General features: G+C 48.6%; 1 protein-coding gene and 2 long non-coding RNA genes across 4 annotated transcripts in view; 2 read left to right on the forward strand and 1 right to left on the reverse strand.

Annotated features, from left to right (window-relative positions):
- Positions 1–104: 104 nt before the first annotated feature.
- SLC22A5 (solute carrier family 22 member 5) lies at positions 105–26186 on the reverse strand. Of its 2 annotated transcripts, XM_027969943.2 has the most exons (10): positions 25612–26186; positions 18983–19086; positions 11433–11587; positions 10087–10258; positions 8762–8888; positions 6915–7015; positions 4858–5072; positions 3175–3357; positions 1917–2052; positions 105–1547 (listed from the first exon to the last, which is right to left on the reverse strand). In XM_027969943.2, the coding sequence occupies exons 1-10, from the start codon at positions 26002–26004 to the stop codon at positions 1460–1462; spliced, it is 1674 nt and encodes a 557-aa protein (XP_027825744.2). In that variant the 5' UTR covers positions 26005–26186; the 3' UTR covers positions 105–1459. The 2 variants fall into 2 exon arrangements, with proteins under 2 accessions (XP_027825744.2, XP_060271571.1); XM_060415588.1 differs by lacking the exons at positions 10087–10258; positions 11433–11587.
- LOC114114851 (uncharacterized) lies at positions 1542–13963 on the forward strand. Its single transcript, XR_003589391.2, has 3 exons — positions 1542–1789; positions 8933–9045; positions 13230–13963. It is a non-coding gene; the product is annotated as an uncharacterized LOC114114851 (long non-coding RNA).
- LOC132659810 (uncharacterized) overlaps positions 26090–26497 on the forward strand; it is a 7087-nt gene continuing 6679 nt past the window's right edge. The window contains exon 1 of the long non-coding RNA XR_009600660.1: positions 26090–26129. This is a non-coding gene — a long non-coding RNA (uncharacterized LOC132659810). The remainder of the gene's footprint in view (positions 26130–26497) is intronic.

The raw sequence follows: 26497 nt of genomic DNA on the forward strand, positions 1-26497 counted from the left end.
ACGACTGAGCGACTTACTTGACTGAACCAACTGACACAGAGAAAAGTCACGTGAAGGTGTGGTATGACTTACCAGACTGTGAAAATAAAATTTGTGGGCAGTTATTATTTTAAAAAATCATTTATTAAAACATCTTCATTTCCCAAGGCACTTCAGTAGCTTTCACAAAAATACTTTTTTTTTTTTAAACCAGGTGAAGCATATGCTCTAGGAGTACCATGGTAACATATTCAGAAAAGAGAAGACAATTTTACATTGAACACAGAGTATCTCCCAGTGTTAAACCACTGAAGCGAGCAACTCCGAAAGACTGTGAGCACAACTTAACTTTCTTCTTTGTAATTTTTCCCCATGATTAAGTGTCACAAAAGGAACACATACAATGACATCATTTTTGGCACCCAGAGAAGTGCTAGTATAGCTAAGGCTGGCGAGGCCTTGCAGAGCTGGCAACTGCAAACCGTTGCCAGAGTGATTCTGAGATGAAACGAACAAACCACGAAACAAAAGACAAAACCCGGAGGCTGAGGAACCAGCCTTTCCTAAGTCTATTCTGAAGGGCAAATAACTTAAGGAGAAAAAAAGACATAACAACAAACAACCAGCAAATAAAACACAAACAACCAAAATCCACATTATAGTTTTGGGAGAAGAGACAAGTTTGCTTGTCTCTTTCACTGATTTACTTCCTTCAAACCATATGTTAGAAACCATAGTAGCTAGGAGACCTGATTCACACAGCAGTGGAAAACACTTATAGTAGCTTCGGTGATGCATCTCTGTGGGCCCAGACAAGCCCAGTGCTTCGATCAGATGTAAACAAGTCTACCCAGTAGTCTGAGCGGCCTAAGTGCTCATGCGTCAAAGCGCTTGTCTGTGTTCTGTATCTGCTCAGTTTCCTCCATGTTGAATTCTTCTAGCTTTCCCCAGACCTGTGTTCTCCTGCCCTGGGGAAGCAACAATATCCTTTGTAACTGAGAAAGTATGAGAAACCAAACTTCCTGTGAAATTACTTCTCTTCCTCTAAAGGGCACCATTAGAGGGAAACGGGGAAAAGATGTTTCTCGGGGTGGGGGTTGGGGAGGGGAGGACTAGACCCTCAGGTCTATCAGAGGCCTTTTTAGGCAGTCTGAAATTAAAATGTAAATTTAACAAATGCCTCTCCTATTTTTTCCAGATCCTACTGGTTCCAGTTAGTGGTTAACTTCTTAGGAAGTGCCAAGTCCATCATTGTAATGGTTACGATTTATCCAAAGTTGTCTATCAGTAGCCAGAGTCCCTGGAGAAAGGTAGTGTCTAGGACCATAAGCAGCTGAGTTTGGGTGTCCATCCATGAACAAGGCAGACACAGCATCCATAGAATCAATAGCAAAGACCTGTGCCACTGAAGGACCAGTGTCTGCACAAGCCACTTCTGACAAGAAAGTCTTTCCTCTTCACTTTCTCACTGGAGGTTGTGTTAGAAGGATGTGCTTTTAAGGACTGTGGGGCTTTCTTCACCATCCTTTAACATCCTTGTGTGGCTTGGAGTCTGCCTGTATTTTATTCTATAAAGACAAGTCAAACAAAAGTTAGTAACAAATCTTAGAAAGATTATCTACCAGTCTCAAAACAAACCCACCCCCGCCACTGCCATAGCTGAGGTTATCTCACTAAAGGGGGGGAAAAAAAAAGCATATAGCAGATTCTGAAAGGTTTCTCCTTGTCTCTGTACTGTCCCAGAGTTGCTGTTGCTGTGGAGAGGTGCATGATGACCTGGCGGTCTGGGTCCAGCCAGAAAGAACAGGCGGTAAGCACCTGGACACGTCCGATCCTCTTACGGCTCAACTAGCCCATGGCATTTCTGAGTCCGTGGGGAACTCTCTGCCAGGCCCAGATCTAGCGCATTAACTCTGTGCAGGAGGAGGCCGCCTTACCCTTTGACCCTTAGCATCTGGTCAATGGTATCTGGGAGTGGAGTGCCAAAGGTCTCTGGGAGGAACAAGGTGAGGATGGCTGTCAGGATGGTCAGACTCCCCATGAGAATGTAGGGCAGGAAGCGGTCGTAGGCACCTGTGGCAAAGCAGACAGAGTCCCAAGCTGAGGATGCAACTGGACGTGGTCTCTCCCCCTCCTCTCATGTCTCTGGGACTCTAATGGGTATCACCTGGCTTCTCAGCCTTGGCATCTCCCAGTCTGAGCTGCCATATTGGAACGTGGCACCTAGGCAGATCACAGAACCCAGAATTGGCACAAACCAGCAGTACCTTGGTGCAGGGGAGGGGTGTAGACTGGAAAGATGGGGCTGGGCCAGTTCTATTTGTATTTCCTTTCCTTTTTTTTTTTGACTACACCCTGTGGCATGCGGGATCTCAGTTCCCCGACCAGGGATGAATCCACGCCCTCTGCAGTGGAATTGCAGAGTCTTAACCACTGGGCTGCCAGGGAAGTCTCTCCATTCCTATTTCCTAATGCTGGGTTTCCAAGGAACTCGAGGTACTTATCCAGGGACAGGAATAACTCCTGCACCTCTCCAGACGTGTCACAACCCACTTGATTTGTCTTCAGGCCAGGTCAGGAGGTGTTTCTGCTTGTCAGATCTCTGCAGCATGTTCACAAAGTGCTCCTAAGGTGGGGCCACCCCTCCCCAGAGATGTGCCAGCTAGGAATGGGCAGGGGCACTGCAGCTGCTGTGAGGAAATAATCCTGAGAAAGATAAAACTGGGGCCCTGTCACATAAAATGCCATAACGCAGATCTTTGCACAGTGTAAAACTGCTGCGTTGAGTGCTTCAAGTTACAGAGGTTCTCTGTTCATCAGATCTCTTCAGTGGACTTCTTTCCCTTCCTATTCCTTTTAAATTCCAAGAAGGAATTTCCCCAATTAAGTACACTGGCTCCCTAGACACGCTGCAATTTCCTAGGACTCGGGAATTATGTTCTCAGGCGGAAGGCCTAGGAAGGCTAAAACAGGCACAAGCCCTCCACTCTTGTCAATTTCTAGCTTGTTTATAGGTTGTTTTCCACATGACTGCTTCCACCACAGCGCGCCTCAATAGGAACCTTCTCCAGGCACAGATCCAGTCTTGGCTGTGTGTACACTTGTTTTCCTGTTGAGCAGTCCCCAGCCCACATTACAGCCAATCAGTGCTTCCACCCCACCCCTCCCATGTGCGCTCTGCCCCGAGGGACTTACCAAGGTAAACGAAGTAGGGAGACAGGATGCTGCCCAGGCGGGATGCTGTGGAGCTGACTCCCACGCCCATGTTCCTGACCACTGTCGGGTACAGCTCGGCCGTGTACACGTAGACCATGGAAAAGGCAGCTGTGACTCCAAACTTACCCACCATCACCAGGACTGTGGCCAAGTAATACAGCTCTGGGGAGGCAAAGGGAGGCTGGTAGGAGGAGGCAACAGCCCAAGGTACACTGCTGCTGAGAGTGGGTGGTTTTTTTTTTTTTTTTTTTTGCCTGAAACAGACATATTTTCTCCCTTTCTTTCTGGGAAGGGTTGGGCAGGGAAGTTTCTATAACTTCCTATTGTGGGATAAGGGGCTTATGTCCCTCCAAGTTGCTTACTGAGAGGAGGCTGGGACTGGCAGCTGTGTGAGGACATTCTCCTCAGCCTAGAGACCACCAGAGTGAGCCCCTCAATAATCCAAAGGAAACTTGCTCCCCAGTCACACAGTCACTGAAGACATGGACCCTCCTGCTGCCAGCACTGTGGAATTATCTAAGGATCTGGGTATAAATGGGAAGTTCAATCATAACTCACTTCATGCTTTCACTCTGCTCAGCACCTCACAGACCAGCAGACCTTCAGGAATGACCCTCTGATCTCTCCTGCTTGCTGTGCCAGTGCAGAGATGCTGCGAGCACCCTGTGGGTCTCCCTGAGCTCTGGTGTGGGCCTCCACATACACCCCTGGGCTCCCAGCCACACTATGCAGAGTGTTGCCAGCCTCAGGGACCCAGAGGTCCCCCGATCCATAACAACTGAGGCTCCCACCACGGACATGAGGGTCCATAAACCGTTTCGTGAGCTTTCAAAGACTTCACGCCCTTCTGTAGGATACAAAGACGGTTTTACAAATAAACTCCTGCAGCTGGCCTGTGAGAACCGTGCTGTGGACTGATCCTCCCATTTCTCTCCCCTCACCTCTTACCCAACAGTCCAGGCTCATTACCTCCTCAAGGTCTTGGCCTTTGCTTTTTTTGGCCTGAAATGTTCTGCTTTTAGACTTTTTCCTGGGTTTCTCCATCATTTCATCTGTTGCTACTCAACTGCCCCCTCTTCAGGGACACTGTCTATGACCACTCTATATAAACTAGCTCTCCAGTGTCCTTCATTGTCTTTATAAAAGGTAACACTGTCTGTACTCTACTCAGCATTTTATTTACTTGTTCACTGTCTGTCTTCCCAACTGGAACGTGAGCTCCAGGAAGACCTGGGGCCCTGCCCAGCTAGTTTACTTCTGCTCCTTAGCCCCAAGCACAGTGCCTCCCCCACAGTAAACACTGCGCAGCTGCTTATTGAATGAATAAATGACAAAGACCGGGCCAGGTTGAAAAGACACAGGGATGGCTCTCTTCCCTCCCCCTCACTCTGCAAAAACCAACACGCACACATTAACTTGGGTAGAAGAGTACGATCAACTGCCAGCCCCACTTGGCTGCTGTCCCTCCTGCCCCCAAAGCCAGGCCGTGATGACTGTCTGGTCCTGGCAGATACTTTCTCCTGATTTGTTGAACAAGAACACAGATATGCAGGCAAGCTCTAACGGCATCACTTCATGCTCTTTACTAACTGGGTGAGACAGTGTGGTAGAAACCGAGTGACTCAGTGGATATCTCAGACCGCAGACACGTATGGGACTTACCTGGGGGCACGAGCTGCACAAAGAGAAGAACGCTGCCACCTAGGAAGAGGGCAGTGGCCATGGAGTATCGTCGGGGCAGGTGCCGCAGCAGCAGCCAGGCCAACACATACGCTGGGACTTCAACCACGGCCGAAAGGAAGCAGTTCAAATAGACGTCCCCATGCAAGTTAGGGGTGTCAAGGGAGAGCCCGAAGTAGCCCACTGATATGGTCAGCCTGAAACAGAGTGCCGAGGAAAGCTGGAGAAGAAGCATCCAGGTGCCTCCCTACCTGGGCGACTTTTAAAATATCATTACTGCAGGAAATTCAAAACTATCCTCACTAGGAGGGCAGCAGATTTAACCTTGAGTCCTGTTTCTTAGAAACAAAGATAACTTCCCCCAGACCAGGGTACCTTTTGGGTCAGAGTACCTTCAAAGCATTCCAAAGTGTCCCAACAAAGACATATAATTCAGATAGATTTCCTGTGTTGGAAAAAAACCCAAGACCCAACAACCTGTCAACAGGCCTTTTGACTTTACAAATCCTAAGTTGTGTGTACTCAGCAGTGTCTGACAGAGGAGCCTACCAGGCTCCTCTGTCCATGGGATTCTCCAGGCAAGAATATTAGAATGGATTGCTATGCCCTCCTCCAGGGGAACTTCCTGATCCAGGGATTGAACCAGTCTTCTGCATCTTCTTCTCCTGCATCTTCTCCTGCCTGGACTGGCAGGCAGATTCTTTACCACTGAGCCCCCCAGGAATCCTAAGCTGAAGCACTCAGAAAAGCTTACCTCTCTACTCTCCGAACCTCCCAGATCCAGCAAATGCAGAAGGAGCTCGGGAATGAGTAAAGAGGCAGCTATTAAGTGGGGTGTGGTAAGATTGGTGACATAACATGAAGGAACAGTCACTGGTCAAATATTTAGAGAAAGATCCCTGGCAGACCCTCTGGAGCGATGAGCCAAGAGACTGGTCAGAAGCAGCTGATCCCAACCCCACCAGACTTGCGAGGAGGAAAGGGAGCTCCCAGTGGGCCATCTGAGTGCCTGTCTCCAGCAGACATTCCCTCTGTTGACGGTCAGCACTTTTTGGCAAACCAGACCAACAGGAATCAGATTTTTTCTAACTCATCAGCAGGTTGAAGCCACAGCTGCCATAACCAGGGAAGAGGGCTCAAACAGGAGTCCCCGGGAAATCCAGAGCAGGTGGAAAGCCTGGGTGAACCTCAGGACGGGTGACTCACTGCAGGCTAGCAAGTCTGTGGTGCAGGCTGAATGCTGGTTTTGTCTGAGGCCAACTCAGGGGCGGTGTGCTGCCCTGAGGGATCCTGGGCCATTCCTTGGAAATGGGTGACGCATAGTACCCCCCAGGGAGCAACCCAGCTGGTTGCCAAGGCTTGTTGACTCCAGCAATAAGGACTCTGAGATGTAGCCTGCCTTCCTCCCCCACTGCAGGCTCAGGTAGTCACCTGTAATCCCAAGGGTCTGGCCACTGAGCAAACACTCTCTAGGCACTCAGATGTGTTCCTTCTTTCTGATAAGTCACAAATCCCTGCCTGACACACTTGGGGAGATGCCATGTGAGAAGGAACTTGAAGAGGACATGCGGGCCATGGCTCTGCCTCCAGGACAGTCTCCAAACATTCCAGAGGGAAGACTTCCTGCTTTCACATTTCCAGAATGTACATAGCAGCCTCTGTAACCGAAAGGACGTGGAGTCTTCACTTAGAACTTCTTAAAGCCCTCAGCAGTCCTCCTCCGTCACCGTCTGATGCGCTGTCGACAGAACAACTAAACTGGGGACCCAGCGTGAGCAGCTCTTCACCTTATGACCCGGAGGGATCCCCAAAGATCCCGTATTTTCCTCAAGAGCCCCCACAACAGTGTTTGTACTCCTCTTCTGAAATTCCATTAAGAACCAGGACATGCCCACTTCTTTAACTGCAAGGCACATCTGTGCCACTTTCTGATGACACAGGCTTTCAATTCTGATCTGAGACATGTCTACAAATGTGAAGCCTGAGAGCTACTGCCAGAAGCTGCGTCTGGAGGCCCCGGGTAGGTCTCACTTACGCACCACAGAATTATGGACATGACGGTGATCATCCGGATGTTCCGGGTTCGAACCAGATCCAGGATGCTGTGGGACTGCTGCTTCTTGGAGCTTAGGTCTTGTAGCTGTGGGCAACAGGACAGGGTATGGGAGGGAGAGAGGGTTGGAGACTTAGAGACCCCAGAACAGACTCGAAACCCCGGCATCTTAGCTTTCTGTGTCTCTGACTTGGGGAGTGGTTCGTGTTTCTTGCTTGAAAAGAAGAATAGGTATAGAGGCTGTTCTTGGGCTGCAGAAGGCTTCACCAGGCCTTGTCGATAACAAATTAGTGAACAAGAAAGAGGAGTAAAAGTAAGTGACCAGCCTGTAACGCAATGCAGCCAAGGAGGAGGCCTACGCTGATTGCTATCTCTCTTAGCACCATCCCGAACCCCGTCAATGGCCACATTCCAGGGAGGCCTCTGAGCATTCCTTCCCAAGCCTGGCTCCCAGCCTTCTGGGTCAGAGAGAGAAACTGGCTGTGTAGTTTATTGATATGATATTTTTTTAAAAAGAATTAATGTTTTTTGGTCCTCCTACCATGTAGTTACTGGTCTACTTCCAAGGAAAAAAAAAAATTTCAGATAGAAAAACAGGAAAATTGACCTTGGCTTCACCCAGTGTAACTTCCTATGAAACTTGGCACAGCCAAGGACATTAATAAACCACACGTCTAAACACACTGATGTTGCTTTCTTAAGCAAACCCAGCTTTGGAGTCTGTTTTTCCTGAGTTAGCAGTTCAACAAAAGGTCAACTTTTGACCTAACTGATCCCATGAAATAGCCTCATTCCTATAAAAATGCCAGTGGATTCATGGGTTCACCAGACTGACCTCTGCAAAGCTACCAAGGCTACCTAACTCAGAAGCCTTCCCTGCCATCTACCCCTTACTGAACTCTGACCAAGTCCTTTCTAGGACATCCGAGTAGGAGCTGGTGCTGGGCCACTTCTTAACTGTGAGGCTGGCAGGGCTGTCAGTGGCCAGCGGCTTCTTTGCCTCCTCTAGTAACTGGTCTCTCTTTCCCAAGCCTAAACTCTCCATTGGAAGTCAGACTGGCTCGAACACACCTGTGCACCCAGCAATATGCTCCTGCTGGCTCTTTCCACAGCCAGGCCCTTGTCTTTGTCAGAGCAGAGACATACTCCAGAACCCCATCAGCCAACAATGACATCTAAGCTCTTCTGGGAGCCACGGGACTGAGGAAAACTGCTCGTTACAGACAGGGTGGAAACACAGGGAACAGGAAAGAGAAGCAAGACCCAGGAATCAGGCAGAGCCAGGAAATTACTCACTGCACGGGAGAACAGGGTTTGCAGGAGGGTGTGAGGTTGGGGGAGGGCGGATGTCGAAAAGGACCTGGCTCTAAGACGATGCTCAACCACTCCCCACTGGTAGGCGGAAGGAGACAGGACAGTTTTAACTCCAAATCTATTTTTGTTTCATATTTTAGGCAGTGCATTTTTTTTTTTTAATTAGAAACTGCCCAAGGTATAAGAAACAATGACTTCCCAGAATGCCAACTTCATGGAAGACCTTTTACACATAAAGAGTTTTTATTATGAAAAGTAATGGTTTAACTGTGTGATCACCTAAAAGAGAAGATGTCTACAAAGTATGAAAATCTAAAATCCACAGGAAAGGTAAAGGAACTGAGGCAGCTGGCACCTTCTCAATTTCTGAATTTTAACAGGACCTGCCTTGGGGGCAGCTGGGGCTTGGGCATAGAGAGGGCTGGGCTGCTGTGTAAAGGGAGGGCTTTGGGGCTGTGTGATGCTGCCCTAAAATTGTGGTCACCGGGACCCTCCCACCAGCCCCTGCACGGTGCTCACCTCACTGGAGTCAAAGATGGTTGAAGGTGCAATGATCCCATTGGTTTTGGCAGCCCTACGGATGATCACCTCTGCCTCCTGAAATCGTCCCTGAGAGATGAGCCATCGGGGGGACTCAGGGATGAACCTGGAAGTACAAGAAGCAATCTCACTGAGCCTTCTGTCCCTCAGACCAGGTGGAGCACACGTGGACGTGTTAAGTGGGGTTTCAGAACCAGAGCGAGGTTTGAGGAATGTTTGATACTTCCAAGCCAGAAGCTAAGAGATGCACTGTGCTACAGCCAGTAAGTGTGAGCCTCTGATTACACTGGAGTACACAGAATTTACAGGGGCCGACACACCCTGATGGGTGGGATTCCTCCCTGGCTGGCCACCTCCCATTTCTGAGGAGTGGTGGTGCCACCTGCTGGACACTAAGTAGACAGGCGTAACGTGGGTTCCTGCAGCCTGGCTTCTGTCATGGGCTGAGCTGGGGCGGGGGGGACACACCCCACCTTGCTGTACTCCCCTGCTTGTTCCTGGCATCCCCAGAAGCTTTTCCACTGGCCTCTGACAGCCTCTAGTTTATCGTCATCCCTCCCTCCTTGATTTTTCCACTTGACTCTCTATAGGGCACTTGGGTGTTCTGAGACTTTGTGGGTCTTATTTTCTACCTCATCAGGTGGCCTCGGCCCTTGGGTCATAACCAGGACTCATCTGTGTCTTCTGTGCCCTGTATCTTCTCCCACTATCCTCTGCAATGTTCTCACATCCACGTGGGCCAGGGACCTCACCATCCCTGCCTGCAACATGGGATTCCCGCCTCAGCTGCATTCTCTCTCTTCGTATGGAATAGCCTTCTCTCTGCTTGTCCAGCTCTATCTTGGAGGCTAAGATGGAGCCTGGCTTCCTCCATCCTGCTGCCTGGAGGACTCTCACTTACAACGTGCTACCTCTTCTCTCAGTCCTGTGGCCTGAGGCTGTAGCAGCATGCAACCAGAGCCAGGGCCTAAGCTGTCTTGTCCTGCGGTCTGACAGCTTCCTGGAGGTCATGCTAGACTATCATCTCGCAGCTACTGCTTTTTCCTCTGTCTACACTCCAATCAACCCAGCACAGGGCTGAGAACAAGTCTGTTGATTTCCTGAAGTTGTTTTGTTTTTGGCTTTTCTGTGGATGGAAAAACATTCTGAAAGAACTTAGGATGTGTGGGTTGCTGCTGCCCCCTAGTGAAAGCCAGACAGAAGACACCCTGCTGGTGTCTACAGCCTCATGCCACAGGACCGAAAGAAGAGGGAGCACATTGTAAGTGAGAGTCCTCCAGGTGCCAGGCACAGGGCACACTCACCACCACAGCGCTGCACACAGCACCCCCGGCACCGTCAGTGCCAGCAGCAGCATCCGCCAGTCTCTGATGAAGTAAGCAAACAGTGGCAGCAGCATGTAGCCAAATGCATAAAATATGCACACGCCTAACGTAGAGAATATAATACGAACTGACTTGCCAAGAATTTCTGTTCCTGTTCAAAACAAGGGAGGAGTCGAGTTAGTATTTTAATTCTGGTCATTTCCTTATTCATCTTCTCTTGTGTAATTTTCAACATACAGATAAGGGATCAGGCAGAATTATCTCAAAAGTTTCCAAGCCTTTGGGAGGGACAGGATTCTGACCACCTGCCGCCATCACTTCCTGAAACCCTATGCTAAAGATGCCATGTGGGGCCTCAAATTTAAATCTTCACTGAGGAAGGGTCCATTAAAGGAGAAGTTGCTATTATAGCCACATGTGCTGACTATTGCACTTTTAAGAAAAAATTTTCTGTTAAATGTGAAGAGAAACAAATAATCCTTTCAATGATCAACCCAAGGAACCTAATGACCCAAAAGCTAGAGTTAGGGTCCTCTGAACAGTGAAACTGGCAGCTTCTCAGTGAGAGCAGGCCAAACCCTTGCACTGTGGATTATGAATTAAAACCGTGAAGGTCTCGTGACTAAAGCCCATCCCCATCAATTCATTCTTTTTTAAAAAAGATTTTTAAACAAATGTGGACCATTTTTAAAGTCTTTATTGAATTTTTTACAACATTGCTTCTGTTTCGGGTTTGGTTTTGTTTTTGTTTTGCCCATAGGCATGTGGCATCTTAGCTTCACAACCAGGAATTGAACTCTCACCCCCTGCATTGGAAGGCAAAGTCTTAACCACTGGACCACCAAGGATGTCCCTCAATTCACTCTTGCCAGTCAATTTCACTAGCCACTGTGTGTTTCAGAAGAGGCAGTTTTCTTCCTTGGTGAGCCTGCCAATCATGGCCCTTGGTCCTCATGTCATGCCTTCCTCTTTCCTTAGCTACCCCAGCCCTGGGAAATGGCAGGCCCTATTTTTAACAGAAGATGTTTAGGTGAATTCTAGCAAAATGGCCATCAAGTACTAATGAGACCAAGGTGCCACACGTTGGGGGCCAGAGAAGAACTGGAAATCAGCAGTTAGGCTATCGTGCTGCTGGGGACACAAGGCTGGGTGGGCACTTGGAGGACTCCCTTTCCGTGACTCCTAATTGGGTCCACCAAGGATCCCTGGTTGGCACTGGCAGAGACCACCTCCCCGAAGGGACATCACAGCTGTCCCCAGAAAGTGGGTGGTGGATGATGGTGAAACACAGAATCAAGTACTCAACTCCAAACTGATGGCCATACCCAGGACAAATGCTGCCACATAGTTGGAGATCTGGCCCATGCCTACAAGGAAAAACAGCACGGTAAACATCTCAAAGTTCTTCGAGAAGATCTGCAGGAAGCTGAAGCCTGTCTGCATGCCCATCGTCACAAAGAGCACGTTCTTCCGACCAAACCTGGGAAGGAAAGGAGAGTGGCAGAGAACCAGCTGGGAGAAGGCAGCAGGAACGGGCCCCCCAAGGGGGGCTTTCCCCGGGGTCATTCAGGGAGGGGCTGCGGACAGTGCTGCCAGGGCACTTGGTGTGGGGGCCGTCCTGGTCTCTCGGTCCCTAGGCTGTTACCAGTGCACAGCCTGGGCACCAGCGTTGCCCAAAAGGCAGTGCCAGAGTTAACACAATGATCACAAGGGACTGAAACACATTCATTATACTTAAGTTCATACATTCATAATTAATAGTTTGAAAGAGTTGGTTTACTTTGGAGGACAATGGAGAAACAATTCATTATAGATGAAAACTGTTTAAGTAAAGGGGAAGACATTTGTCCTGACTTTTCTATATAAACTATATGAACAGTAACCAGTAACAGATGAGGGAAAGTATCATTTCATAAAAGTATTCCAACTATTAAATGAAACCAAAGTGATAAAATTAGAACATCATCCTTTTACAGCTCCCAGTGAATGAACAGATATGGGCATCGTGTTTCAGTGACTGCTAACATCATAAAAAGAGACACTTGAATGTTGTATGACTCCTACAGTCTTGCCAAAGGGGCTGGATCTGAATCTGACGAAGTCTCTGGATCTAGCTGCAATTTGCAAGAAATGCAGAGAGAAAAGGAATACGTTCAATTGCACTGTATACCCTCAGCAAAATTCAGACTGGAAAATTCTACAAGTAGAATAGCCCAGGCAAAGAAAAGGATGGAGAACCCCTAGGTTAAAGCAGACTAACAGACATGTAAAAATTTTTAAGTCAGCAAGACTAAACTTGTGTTTAAGGCTGCACATTTGGATGATAAAACTACCAAAAACAGACAGGGAAGTGATTATTATAAGTCAAGCTAGTGTTTACTGATAGGTGAGGGAGGCTATTGTCCTTGGGATGGGACAGATGAGTGGGGCTTCCTGGTGGCCAGCAAAGTTCTATTTCTTGACTTGATATTTATATGGTTATTTCCCTGAAATAATTCATTAAACCTCATTTGTTCTGTGTGGTTTTCTATATCTATGTTCAATTTAAAATGTTTTAAAATGTTGTGTTTTTTGGATTTGTTTCATTTCAAAGGCAGTGCTACAGCAAGTAGGAACAAGTCGACCTAGTTCATTCAACCTAGCAGATTGAGCTTGAGTCTGGCCAGGGCTAGCAGACACCCATTTTCATTCAATGAATATTTATTTGAACATCTATTATATACTAGTCACTATAAATGTATTTGAATAAGAAAAAAAGACACTGATTCTGCCCTCAGGGAGCGTATAGTGTGTAGCTGGTGAGACAGACAGTAGTCATATTTTAACCACTCTGCTCAGTGTACAATCACACACTGAAACAAGAGTGCTGAAGGATCAGCATCCTGACCCACAAGGGACCCAACGAAGGAACCTATCCTGACTGCAGGTAGAGGCTGGGGACCTGGGCATTCAGGGGAGGTCTCCCTGAAGATGGGGCACCAAGATCAGACCCAAATGTAAAGCAGCTGTTGACAAGAGGGAGTAGGGGAGAGTGACCAAGTTTTTGATGATATATATTCACAGTACAGTGGGGGAGGTCAACATTAATCCTATGATAACATCTTTTATTTTATTTCTGATAGGCAATGTGAAGCCAAGGCACAAGGAACCAATGTAATAATGTAAACCAGACACACTGAGGAGGTCACCTGCGTGGTCAAGGAAGGCCGTGGCATGGGGGTGGGGGTCCAGGAATGTTTTACTGTGACTATGAGAAGAGCACGTATAACTGTGGTTGGAGGGGCAAGATGAACACACGCGAGGGGCAGCTGGTCAGGAGGAGACTGCAGAGGGTTCCAGGGGGCCAGACTGCACAAGGCCTTCAGCCACGGTAAAGAGTTTGGTGCTTCTCCTCATTACAACAGGGTTTTGTTGTTTTTGATGATACTGGCATCTAGTAAATAGAGGCCAGAGATGTTCTGAACATCTGAAAATACCCACGATAGTCTCCCACAACAAAGCAGTCTCTGGGACAAAATGTCAACAGTGCCGAGCTTGAGCAACCCTAGCCTAAAAGGAGACTCCCCTGCATTGTTCTGTAACAATAGTGCCCTGCATGCCAACCAAGGGGTGGGGCCTCCCTACCCTGCTCTCCCCTCCCAAGGGCTCCCTGGAGGGTAGTGAAGAGGACAACTCCGGGAGCCCTTCCATTGCAATAATCCTTGGCAATCTGGGTTTGGGGCTCAAAACAGTCACTTTTTAAAAGAAACATTTGTCTGTTTTTATTCTTTGATATTATATTTATGTGTACACAGCACATTTGTAAAATACAGAAAAGCACAGAGAAGAAAATAAAAATCAGCTATATTCTCTCACAGCCACTAGCATTTTTTTTTCTTTATTTTTCTAAATTGAAGTATAGCCAGTTTACAATGTTGGGCTAATTTCTGCTGTACAGCAAAGTGACTCAATTATACACATATAGACATTCTTTTTCCCTCTTCTTTTCCATTATGGTTTATCCCAGGAGATTGGAAATCGTTTCTTGTGCTATACAGTATTCAACAGGATATTGCTGTTTATGCATTCGAAACAGAATAGTTTGCATCTACCAACACCAACCTCCCAGTCCATCTCTCCCCACCTCCCTCCCCCTTGGCAACCGCAGCTTTGTTCTCTGTCTGTGAGTCTGTTACTGTTTTGTGGATAGGTTCATTTGTGTCATATTTTAGATTCCACATATAAGTGCTATTGTATGGTATTTGTCTTTCCTTTTCTGACTTATCATTTAACGTGATAATATCTAGTTTCATCCATGATGCTGCAAATGGCATTGTTTCGTTCTTTTTTATGGCTGAGTAGAATCCCATTGTACATATGCGCCACACTGCCTTTATTCATTCACCTGCCGATGAACATTTAGGCTGTTTCCATGTCTCTGCTATCGTGAACAGTGCTACTATGAACACAGGGGTGTACGTACCTTTTTGAATTACGGTTTTATCCAGGAGTGGGCTTGTTGGTCATGTGGTAGTTCTATTTTTAGCTTTCTGAGAAACCTCCACACTGTTCTCCATAGTGGCTGCATCAACTTACATTCCTACCAACAACGTAGGAGGGTTCCCTTTTCTCCACACCCCCTCCAGCATTTCTTTTTTTTTTTTTTCCTTTCCCAGCATTTGTTATTTGTAGACTGTTTAATGATGGCCTTCTGACTGGTATGAGGTGATACTTGTCACTGTAGTTTTGATTTGCAAGAGAGGCTCACTTTTAAAATCTGTCAACAAAAGGTTAAACACACACATGTCCACAAAAATAAAAAATATCAGCTACTTCTTCCCTAGGGTTGTGCCTCCCTTATAATTCTGCACCTAAAGGTAACTCAGCGACATCAGATAAAATGCTTTGGCAACCCAGGATTATTTTATTGCTCTTGACTTTTAGGCTTATTCATAGTCCTAAAAGGAGTCCTATAAAAAGTTACTGTTGATATCACAGACAACACTGTTGGCATGAATGCACTGCTCTAAGGCAATCTGTTAGGCTTAGGTTTTTGACCTGGCTCACTTAGGAGATAACTGTCCACCCCGCAGAGCCTTGGGGCCGCCCAAGGGGGTGCAGACAAGCTTGAGGGGTGGTACAAGGAGCTAAAGGCAGATGCCACACCCAGAACAGCCACATTTTTGGCTATTTCATTTACTGGACTTAAAGGATCCTACTTAAAAGAAGTCTGGTAGCAAACAGTTTTAAAGGTTTGAGAAGCACTGTACTAGCCCTTCTGAAGAATAAGGTAGTCTTCACCACAGTCACTAACTTTGTTTCTATTGTTTCCTTGGGAGCAGATCTTTTGAAACTTAAACCCTTTCCTCAGATCATCACGGTGTTACATGGTCATCAGGCTCCGAAGCTGACCCACAATGATCTACCTATTCTATGACACAGCTGACCAGAGAAATGCACTGGGTTTCAACTCTGAAACTGGGGTACTTCCTTCTAGTTTTTCACATCAAGGTAATTACTCTGAGTCTCAGCTGCCACCCCACCCTGTGAGGAGGAACTCCCACTTCCGCTCCAGGAAGGCCTCTAAGCTCAGTCCACGGCATGCCCTCCTCTCACTCTACACTGTTCCCATCCACTTTCCGGGCTTTGATGAGGGTTCTGTGAACTGACAATTCCCAAATGTCTTTCTCTAGCCCAAACCTCTCACGGAGCACCCTATCCATACATCCAGCTCCATACTCAATTACTCCTATGAGACCCGAAGTCTCATAGTCACCCTGAATTAAGTATATTCAAATGGAACTCAATATCTTCTCCTACAAACTTGATCCTCTTCCACAGGGCTTTGTCTTCGGGAAGGGCATCACCATCCACACAGCTGTGCAGGCCAGGAGTCTCCCTCCCCTCACTTCCTGTGCGCACAGAGCTAAGTCCTGTTGGTTTTACCTGCTTCCACTCCTCTCCGTGTTTACCGCCTTCAGCCTAGTCCAAGTCACCTTCATTTCCTGTATAAATTATTGTGATAACCTCTCACTTGGTCTTTCTGCCATCCCTCTTCCTTCCTTTCAATCCTTTCTCCACCAAGTTATCAAACAACTTTTTTTTTAAAATGCAAATCTGATGACATCACACTCTCAAAAGCTCTACCCTGCTATGTGCTAAGCCCAGCCTGCTCTTCGGCTTGGGACCCAGCCTGCCTCACTGCTGTGTCTCTATTCCACTCTCCACACCACCCCAGAGCACTGTCTCCAAGCTCCTACGGTATACCATGCCTTTTCTTGAGCCTAGGCTTAAGCACTCTCAGCTTTCCTGCACAGAACACTCTTTCCTCTCTCCATCCCTTTAGCTGGCTAATGCCTACTCATTTTTCAACCCTTAGCACATGGTTCATCATCTCAGGCCTCTGAGATGTCATACCCTCTCTGAGTACCTTGTACTTCTCTGTATCACCTACCATCACGAAGGGTAATAAGTACTTCCCTTAATTCGTTGTTTAATACATTCTGCCTTGCTAGAAGGCAAGTTCTAGAAGAGTGGGCACCTGGAATAGTAGTTCACAGGAAACAGAGGATCAGGACTCTCTGGGCCCTAATCCTAGCTCTGCCACTTGCCAGCTATGTGACTCTGGGCAAGTCATTTAAGTCCTCTGGGCTTCATTTCTCCCATCTGTAAAATGAGAATAATAATACTTCCTGTATCATAGGGTTACAAAGATTAAATTATTTGTTGTTTCTTTGTACAGTACTTGTAAGAGTGAATGGCACATGTTAGAAGCACCGCATGTATGTATGTATTTATCTATTTATTCATTTACTTTGACTGTGCTGTGCAGCTTATCAGATCTTAGTTCCCTGCCCCGACTAGGAACTGAACCTGTGACCTTGGCAGTGAAAGTGCAGAGCCCTAACCATTGGGGAATTCTCAGATGCTCTGTGTTTATTAAGCAAATGTAAGTAACTAACCGATGTTTGCTGTAGGTTACGAGTTCTCTTGGGTCGGGTAGCTGAGTCATAGAGTAAGTGTATATTCACCTTCAGTAAATACTGCTATGCTCTAAGTGTATTCATAAAGGATAAACAGGGGGGGAAAAAAGCTTCATTTAAATATGTATTTAAGTATGTAAATGTTGAGATATCTTAGTTCCCCGCCCCCAGTAGGAACTGAACCTGTGAGCTTGGGAATGAAAGCACGGAGTCCTAACCACTGGATTACCAAGGAATTCTCAGATCCTCTATGTTTATTAAATAAATGTAAGTGACTAACTGATACTTGCTGCTAGGTTAAGAGTCTGAGGAAGCAAAGGCCTTTCCCCTAAAGGAGCAAGTTTCTCAGGCTCATCTAGTCAGTGATCACAGCCTACTTAACTCTTTAATGCTTACAGGTGACTGTGGGAATTTGTCCCTTTCAAAAATCACTAGATTACACACTGGAAAAGACGAATCTAGTGAAAAATGCACATATTTCTTTTGAGGAAAGACTTCTCAGGTAAAGATATTAATCCATAGATGCAATATGCCCAAACATCCCTCTGCATGAAAGCTACAGGGTAAAATGGCTGTGTTCTCAAAGCAGGATGACATCCTCAGCTTGAACCTCTCTCTGAGAGACTCCCCCTGCTGGGAGGATGCTGGGACTCCTCTCCACTGGGTGATCCACTGTGGCCAAGGACCTTGCTGAAGGCTATTCTCCTTGCCACAGGCTTCTCTCACAGACCCTGAAGTCCTGAGATAGAAAGACACAATATCATGAACCCCTCTTTGAATATTGTGGCGACTCTAGAACTTTCTCCAGAAAAATGCTCGCATACAATCTCTAAAATTTTGTAGGTAATCTCCAGAGGAGAGGAACTCCCTAAGGCCCAGACCTTGAGTCAAGAGCCCTGGAATTATACAAATCACCTGCTTATGGGTTGAAAGAGCACACTTCCTGATTGCTGTGAAGTACCATAACCACAAGCCTGTGAGCTAACTGGAATCAGCCCTGTGGACATTAGAGTTCTGCCCATCACACTGCCATTGGCTAGTGAGACCTCCTCTTACCTTGAGGAAAGAGTGATGGTTTTTGGGAACACAGAGGCAACTGTCTATGGAATGCCCTAAGTCAAGGCTATGGTTTTTTCAGTAGTCATGTATGGATGTGAGAGTTGGACTATAAAGAAAGCTGAGTGCTGAAGAATTGATGCTTTTGAACTGTGGTATTGGAGAAGACTCTTGAGAGTCCCTTGGACTGCAAGGAGATCCAACCAGTTCATCCTAAAGGAGATCAGTCTTGGGTGTTCATGGGAAAGACTGATGTTGAAGCCAAAACTCCAGTACTTTGGCCACCTGATGTGAAGAGCTGACTCACTGGAAGACCCTGATGCTGGGAAGATTGAGGGCAAGAGGAGAAGGGGACAACAGAGGATGAGATGGTTGGGTGGCATCACCGACTCGATGGACATGGGTTTGAGTGGACTCTGGGAGTTGGTGATGGACAGGGAGGCCTGGCGTGCTATGGTTCATGGGGTCGCAAAGAGTCGGACATGACTGAGCGACTGAACTGAACTGAACTGAACTGAAGATCTACAATACAGCTCATGTGCTTGTGCGTGGTGTCTCCCTCTCCTAATGAGTGAAGACACCAAAGAGTTACGCTTACCTAGGGAAGGCCAGCCAGGTGCCACAGAAGTGAATCAAGGCATATTTCCTGGTCAACTGGATCATGGATACACTCAGCTGAGGTTGTTTTGCTCAGCAAGCGTCAGTGAGAGGAGGCTGCTGACTCTCCTTACTGGAAATGGAGTCTATAGTATTGATGTGCCTTCCCTCTTTTCAAACACCCAGCCCAGGCTGAGAGGACACTACCTGGCTCTGTGCTGGGGGCCCCAGCAGCTGCAGGAGACAGATACCCACCTTACCTGTCTGAGAGCTGACCCGAAATGAAGGAGCCCATCAGCACACCCACGAAAAACAAGGAGATTGTGAGCGGGGCCTTCCAGTCATCCTTACACACCAGGTTCCACTGAAAGAGGAGAGAGGGATGTATTACTTCTTTTTAAAAGTGCTGTAAATGTTCAGCTTCTTGGAAAATGAAATCAGAACATCCCATATCCCTGCATGCTTTGTTTACATGACCGCAGGGGTGTGTGAGCTCACTAAGGCAGGTGATAGCCCATCGGGCAGCAAGGCATGGCACAGGTATCCCCTCAATGGAGAGACTGGCCATCTTGTTTTTCACAGCTTTTAGCCTCATTGTTTTGTTATCAGTTTCAGGAAGGGAGACAGGCAGGGAGCAGGTACTCTGCCCACATGCCAACCAAGGAGGAAGGGCGAGGCTTCACATGGTCACTTCTAAGGAGCTGGGCTGAAGCTGGGACTGTGGGTGGAGCAGGCAACCTCTCAGTGGGGTCCAGGCCATTGGCAGGGATGGCGTATGAGTGGTTCTGGAGCAGGGCTCTGCAGCTCCAAGGGTCAAGGCATCCAGCAAGGAGATGCAGCCAGAAGGCCTAGTATGAACCTTCTGGATCTTTTCCTTCAGCTCTGCTCAGGTCCTGACTCTGGGCCAATTACCCCTGGCTCCTGCTGACATTTAGAGCTGGTATCCCTGATGCTGTGCCAACATACGGCCCAATTACAGCCAAGAGATCTGAGCTGGGAGCCAAGAAGCTGGGTTGTAGCTCCTACTCTGTTAACTAGTTACCCAACCCCATCGTGCCTTAATCTCCCCATTTATGAAACAGTGATTGGGGGACAGAATAGGTTGCAGTGCTTGGTTCCCAGAACCTGGTGTAGAGTTTCACCCACAGTTGGCATGGGAAGAGATGTGCGGGCATGGGGAAGCACTGAACACTCACAGATGAGATTGCTCCAACCTAACAAGGGCCAAGAGAAGGATGAGAAACCAAAATAGGAAGCTTGCTGGTTCCCAGAAAAATGTTTCCCAAAACAGAGAGATGGTGCTCTGTAGTAACCAAGAAGGCCACCTTCCATGGAATTCAGCCCCATGCTTGCCCGGTGACAGGCTGCAGGCCTGCCCTCCATGGATCCTGTTGGCTCATGGGGAGTGCGCGGCTTCCAAGAAGAAAGCATCTCTTCCAGGTCAAGGTCAGAGGGAAAGACAAGTCTGCTTCTCAGCCCTGCTGGGCAGTGCATGCAGAAAGCCTCCAGGCACCTCAGAATGGGTAGAAGGGCAGCCCTCAGGATGGATCAAGAACCCCTGCAGAAGATGATAAGGTTCACTCAGCCGCAAGCTGGCTCTCTGCTCTGGAGCAAGCCTGTGCCTTGGTTGGACTGAGAATGGGTGGTGATCCCCACTCCAGGGAAGAGTTGGGGGTCACCAACTCGAGTCTAGAGGAAGCCCAGACTAGCAGGAGACAGCAAGGAGCACTAAGGCCCGAACGTTCAGGCAATGGCAGCCTTCTCATCTCTGCAGTCTCAGTGGTGTCAGCACCCAGATACCATCTTCCTTCTAGGAAGGTGTGTGCTCCTGGGGCCGCTGCCATCCAGACACGGCTGCTGAAGTCAAGATAGGAGTGGCAGGGAGTTAGAGCTGAGGGACTCGGTGAGGGGATGCCAGCCTCTGGGTGCTAGACAGAGCTTCAGGGCTAGATTATGGTTATGGTCACAACTGAATGTGATGGGATCTATTCCCAGCTAGCAGGCACTACTTTTGTAGTGACAGAGATTTTTAAAAAGACTAAATAGAGTCATTAGCTGCTTCTCAATAGGTCTCTCATGAGAGCTGGGGTCTGATACAGCTGAGCCGGACTAGAAGTCCAGAGGGGCTTTTTCAATGAGTTCTGGAGTGGAACCTCTAACCCCCCACTTCATGTCGGGCCTCCCAGTATAGGCGTCTAGGGACTTCTTGACTCGCAAGGCCAGATGTTACCTGAAACCAGGTCAAACGATGCTCTGCAGGAGATAAGGTGACTGTAGTGCTCATCATGTGGATCCCCAGAGCATCTCTCTGGCTCCAGCAGCCTCACCCCCACCGTTCAGTGTCCTTACTCTGGGCAAGCATGTAACTACCTGAAGTAACTGGGTTCTTCATCTACTACCAACATGTCTTAACAATTGTCATGGCCTGGCTCTGGGCCCTCCAAAAGCAAGCATGGGCTAACAATTCCTTCCTACTGGCCACAAGGGCCCTGTATATAGGGTCAGGAAAGGTACTAGGTTTCAAAAAATGGACAGAAGGGCAAGCATGGACTAGGTTCCACCCAGCCAACCCAACCCACCCACCTGGCAACCACCAGATGGACTGCAGCGGGCTCTAAGACTTGGCCTGACCCCCCTAAGGAGGGGTGGGATGAGAAGCCCATAGAGTCCAGGTTATGACCCAAGGTTTGCTGTCTTTACAGCAAAAAGAATCTAGTATCTCTATACTGAGTTCCTGGCTTGGCAGCCGTGACTAAGGCAGCTACAGATCAGCTCACTGAAGACGCCGCCTGGTATGAAGGAGGAACTGTATTGGCTGATGATAATAAGTATTAACCTTAGAACTAAATGTGTAGGTTTAAGATTTATGTCATGAGCCTAGCATTATTACCCCTCAGCTGGGTGAGCTATTAAAGCAGGAGCAAACTGAGGAAAAAAAAAAAAAAATCTGAGAGTAACCCTGGCAAGGGGCCTAGGCTTGCTACCCTTCCTGGTTAGAAATGTGCCTTTCTAGTGGTGATGGCTTCTTGGAGATAGCTTATATATATAAAGCTTTTAAAATTACATACTTTAGTTAGGCACAGTTTGTTTTATGTAATTTATACCTCAATAAAGCTGTTTAAATTTTTAAAAAGAAACAGAACTGTGTCTCTTGAATGCAGCATGTAATTGGTGCGACTTCTCAATTATGGCAAGCACAGAGATGATGTAGTTTCCTGGGACTAAATGTTCTTACCTGTGAAATGACTGGAAGAAAAAAGTGATAGAGCCTGTGCCCACAGGGCAGAAGCTCTTTCCTAAGATGTACCTAGCCTGACCGCACCAGTGGTCAAACACACTGGTAAGCACTACCTGTTACTGAAGGCCATGCAGTCCTACACACATTTCATCCTGCCTCCTGTTGCAGTTAATGGTGAATCTTTGACCCAAGGCTGTCAGGGCAAGGACAAGAATTTGAGATCACATCCTCTAAAAGCCTGGCAGAGCCCTGCAGCAGAGAGACTCAGTACCTGTTTGATACCTAGGTGAATGAGTGACTTGATGGATAAAGGACTGTTAACCTTCCAAACCATACTGTCCCTTGGGTTTCGTCCTTGGGCTTGGCTGCCCAAAGCCCAGATGAACCCTGAACTTCATTCTCAAGAACAGATTATTTTCCTTTCTCCCTCATCCCTTCTCTGTGTCAGCTCTCAGAACTTTGACCCAGGGTGTTGGTTCTCAGCTAGCTAGAGTCTCAGTCTGACCGCTCACGGTCAGATGGGTCTGCTGTGACTGTATGTACACAGGGGCCCTCAGGGATTTGCCATGAGCTGCAGGGGCAGGGAAGAGGGCCCGCACTTCCCTAGAGTGAGGCGAGTCACAAAGGCAGAGCAGTGAGGCACTGGCTCCAGGTCTCCTTGGTCTCCGCACCCTATAGTCAGCCAGCCCGGGGCCTGCCTCCCCAGTTGATGTAGCTTTTTCTTTAGGTGGATGTGGAGATAACAGTGGGTGTTCTCCTATTTTCTAAGACTATGCACTTAAGAGATAAGGCTGATGGAAAAGCTGGTCGAGAAAAAGAGGCTTTCCAGGACAACAGGGAGTGAGTAAGAGTGTTGCCAAAGGCCGGGGCAGGGGGCTTCTGGGAAGCAGAGACTGGCAAGGGGAAAGGGGACCCAGAGAACTGCTGGATTTTTGGCTGAAGAGACCCTAACTCATGAGTGCCGGGGTAGCTACACATTTCCAAAGGAAAACTCTACAGCCACAGGCTGTGCTATGGCAACACCAAACAGCAGGTGACCCAGGCAGCCTGAAAAACCACCCATGTTCCCAGAGAAGGAGGCAGTGCTGGGCCAAGAAACACTCAGGGATTGGAACGCCACTGCACAGTGGAGTGGCTGATGCCCCAGCACCCCTGGGGTGACGGAAGGGCTACAGAAGGGTTCAGCCTAGAAGCTCACGAACCACCTATTCCAGAAACATGGGAGAATAACCTCTTTCACCTTATAAACAGTGTCCGCTTCTTTCTGCCAATCCCAACACCTTGTTGCAGATCCACACGGGCACAAGCCCCAGTCTCTGGAGTGGGGGGTTACATTTACTTTGAAATATTCCACTTAATGCTTTTTGACCACCCTGAGTTTCTCTTCTATGAGTTAAACCAGTCCTTTTCTTCTTCAGTTCTCCCACGGTGGAGAAGATTTCAAAATTATTCCCTAATCCATTCAACAAAAATGTTCATCCAGCATGTTAATCTGCATCCAGCATCAATGTCAGGATATGCAAGATATAAGGGCACCACAAAGTTTAGTACTATGTGTGCACTCAACTCCAACAAAGAAAAAAAAAAATCAAACAGGAAACCAGGGGTTTTCATCTTCTGCTGAAAAACATGAATAGGAATTCCATACCAGTGTACTTACAAATACCTCTAGGCATGATTTGGGGGAGAGGGCAGGCTTGAAGACATTTAACAGGCACAGGACTAGCTGCAGTGGTCAGCCAGGCAGGCCTGATTGAAGGAAAATGGGCCTTAGAAAAATGGAGCCATCAGAATGTTAACAACAGCTTCCAACAGTGACTGTTCACCAGAAGAGAATGAGCAGCCTTGAACCTAAAAGTCTGACATACCAGCATCCTGAGACAAAGAGCTAAGTAATGTATTAATCTTGCCTCCCTGCAAAGACTGACAACCTGGAAGTAGGTGAAAGGGCACAGAGCTCTTACGAAACTGTTTAGACAGCTAAAGAAACAGCCTAAATATGCAAAAGGAAAGGCTGATATTGGTAGCAACATAGCTCAAGGACCCTTCTGGAACAGTTTGCCTTTGGGAGCTCATCAATGCCATCACTGCTCTCAGCCAAAGGTAGGGTGGGGACAGCAAAGAAAGAGCAAATGATTAGAGTAAGTCAGAAATATTAGGGGTTAGGGCAAAGTCTTAAGAAATGCCACAAGCTGCTCCTGACTTCACTGCCTTCTCCTTCCACAGGCAGCCTGATGCAGAATTTGCAGGACTTCTAAGTCATGGAGTATGGCTTCCCCTCCGTGGTCTTTGCCTGCAATCTGAGGGACAGCCTCTACTTTCACAATGCTCACTGGCTTCTAGGAGGGTGCCAGACTCGCTCGGGAGGCTAGGATTGAGGGTTTGTGATGACTGGAAGTTTTAATACTCGGTGCACGCTTCGGCCACAGATCAGTCAACTACCTCCAACCAGTGCCTGTTCTCTGAAGCAGCAGTGCCTGAGGACACCTGAATGGTGTCACTTGCTGAGATCCCAGTGGGGCTCTTCTCACACTCCTACTACACACATGTGGAGTAAGGAGGCACAGATGCTGGGGACATCAAGTGTCCAAATATACAAAACACAACACACACACGTTTGTTGCGGCAGCACTCAGACTACCTTGAAGGGTGACAACCCCCAGGAGCAACATACACACACAGTCTCCAGAACCCATGTAAACCTCCTTGAGGCTCCAGTAGGGTCTGATGCCATACCAGGAACTATGGACATTCCCTTCAGCCTCTTCCCTGTGAATCCTGACCTTATGTCAGGTTGTGCCTTGCTGTTCCAGACTTTGTCTCTGTTGAACTATACACCCCAGACTCATCGACAAGCCTCCTTCCCCAAGAAGGCTTCCCTACTCCTCAAACCCCTGTTCCTGACACTCAGTGAACCTGGGCACCCAAGAGTCTTTCAATAAGTGCTCTTTTCAATGTCCTGCTTGCTCAGTTCTGCTGAGACTACACAGAGTCAGAGCGCCAGAGCTGGAGTAAGATGCAAAGCAGAACCACATGCATCCATAAATATCACATCATACACCCAGCTTTAATGACTACAAGGTCACTGGGGATAGAAAAGGACACCCAAAAGGAAAATCCAAGGGACTGGGGAATGAGAAAGGGTTTCCCCCTGTTTCCGATGAGCTAAGGCTGTATGCTTTAACTAAATCTGGGCAAAGAGATTTCCTTAGAATACCCTAAAACATTCCAGGTCAAGAAATCACTCCAAATGGATCTTCAGATGCACAGAATCCTAAAAGACTAATGATAACTGACCATGAGTAAAAAGTAAACAATTTTTTATGGGGAATGACTGACTACTCAGTATCTTAGAGTATTTACAAGGAATTGCCAGGGCCTTCTTGGCTTCCTCTCCAAGGTAGCTAACAAGGATGGGTGGCCAGACTGACAACCGTGCTGCGATGGCCACCATCTCTCTGGAAGTCACCAGGAAAAGTGCTCCTGAGCCACCTGGCTGGAGGATGTCCATCACCAGTATGTAGTGAGTCCGCCGAGCGGGAGTGACAGCATCCAGCACTCACCTTGGCGGGTGGATTGCGCGACTTTAAAGACACTGAAGGTCCTGCCTACGTCTAGGTCTCAGGCCCTGGGCGCGGAGCTGGTACCCACCTCGGTGACGATGGTGGACAGGTAGATGTCCTGGCTAAATTCCCAGCCATCCAGGCAGCCCTCCTGCTCCAGCTGCTCCAGGTCCACATCGCGCCCCGGCTCCAGCCCGAGCGCCGAGAAGTTGATGATCGTAGCGAGTCGGTAGCGGCGGCAGCTCTGAGGCACCTCGCGCCCGTCCTGCAGCCGCACGGGGACACTGTGGTTGCGCCATGCGCTGCTCAGGTTCGCGGTGTCCGGCACCCGGCAGTGGTGTTCCGGGGTCGCCGTAAAGAACACGGACGACAGGCCATTGAAGCCGTTGGGGATGATGCTGGCGCTGAGCAGGAAGAAGATGAGGCGCTGAAAGGGCCCCCACTCGCCCAGGAAGGCGGTCACTTCGTCGTAGTCCCGCATGCTGTCTTGAGCTGCCGGCGCGCGGCGCGCCGCCCGCAGCCGGGGGTCGGAGGACGCGGCGGCGCGCGGGGGCGGAGCGTGGCGAGCCTGCGCGCGTGCGCGGCGGATCCCCACAACGCGACCGAGTAAGGTTGGGGGCTTGGGGCCGGCCCGCTGACTGAACAGGTTCGCGAGCTCCTGCCGCCGTCGCGGCCGAAGCCACTGGCCTTACATAGTGCGCGAGGCCGGGGCGGGCTCTGAGCCTGAGCCGCCAAGCCCGCCCAGCCCGCCGGTGGTGCGGCGTGGCCGGGGGTGGGGCTGGACCGCGCGTGACGGCGGTGGGCGGGCCCGGGCCGCCGGCGCACCTGGGGCTCCGGCTGGTCGCTGCCCCCCGGGCGCTCTCGGTCTCCGCTCGCCTCCGTGGGCCAAGCCCTGAGGTTACAGCGGAAGGAGCCCTCGCTGGGCCGAGGAAGGCCGCGAGACTTGTGACCTCGCCGGCGTCTGCGGCCAAGCT

The sequence above is a fragment of the Ovis aries genome, chromosome 5 (genome assembly GCF_016772045.2).
Source record: "Ovis aries strain OAR_USU_Benz2616 breed Rambouillet chromosome 5, ARS-UI_Ramb_v3.0, whole genome shotgun sequence".
NCBI classification, from domain to species: Eukaryota; Metazoa; Chordata; class Mammalia; order Artiodactyla; family Bovidae; genus Ovis; species Ovis aries.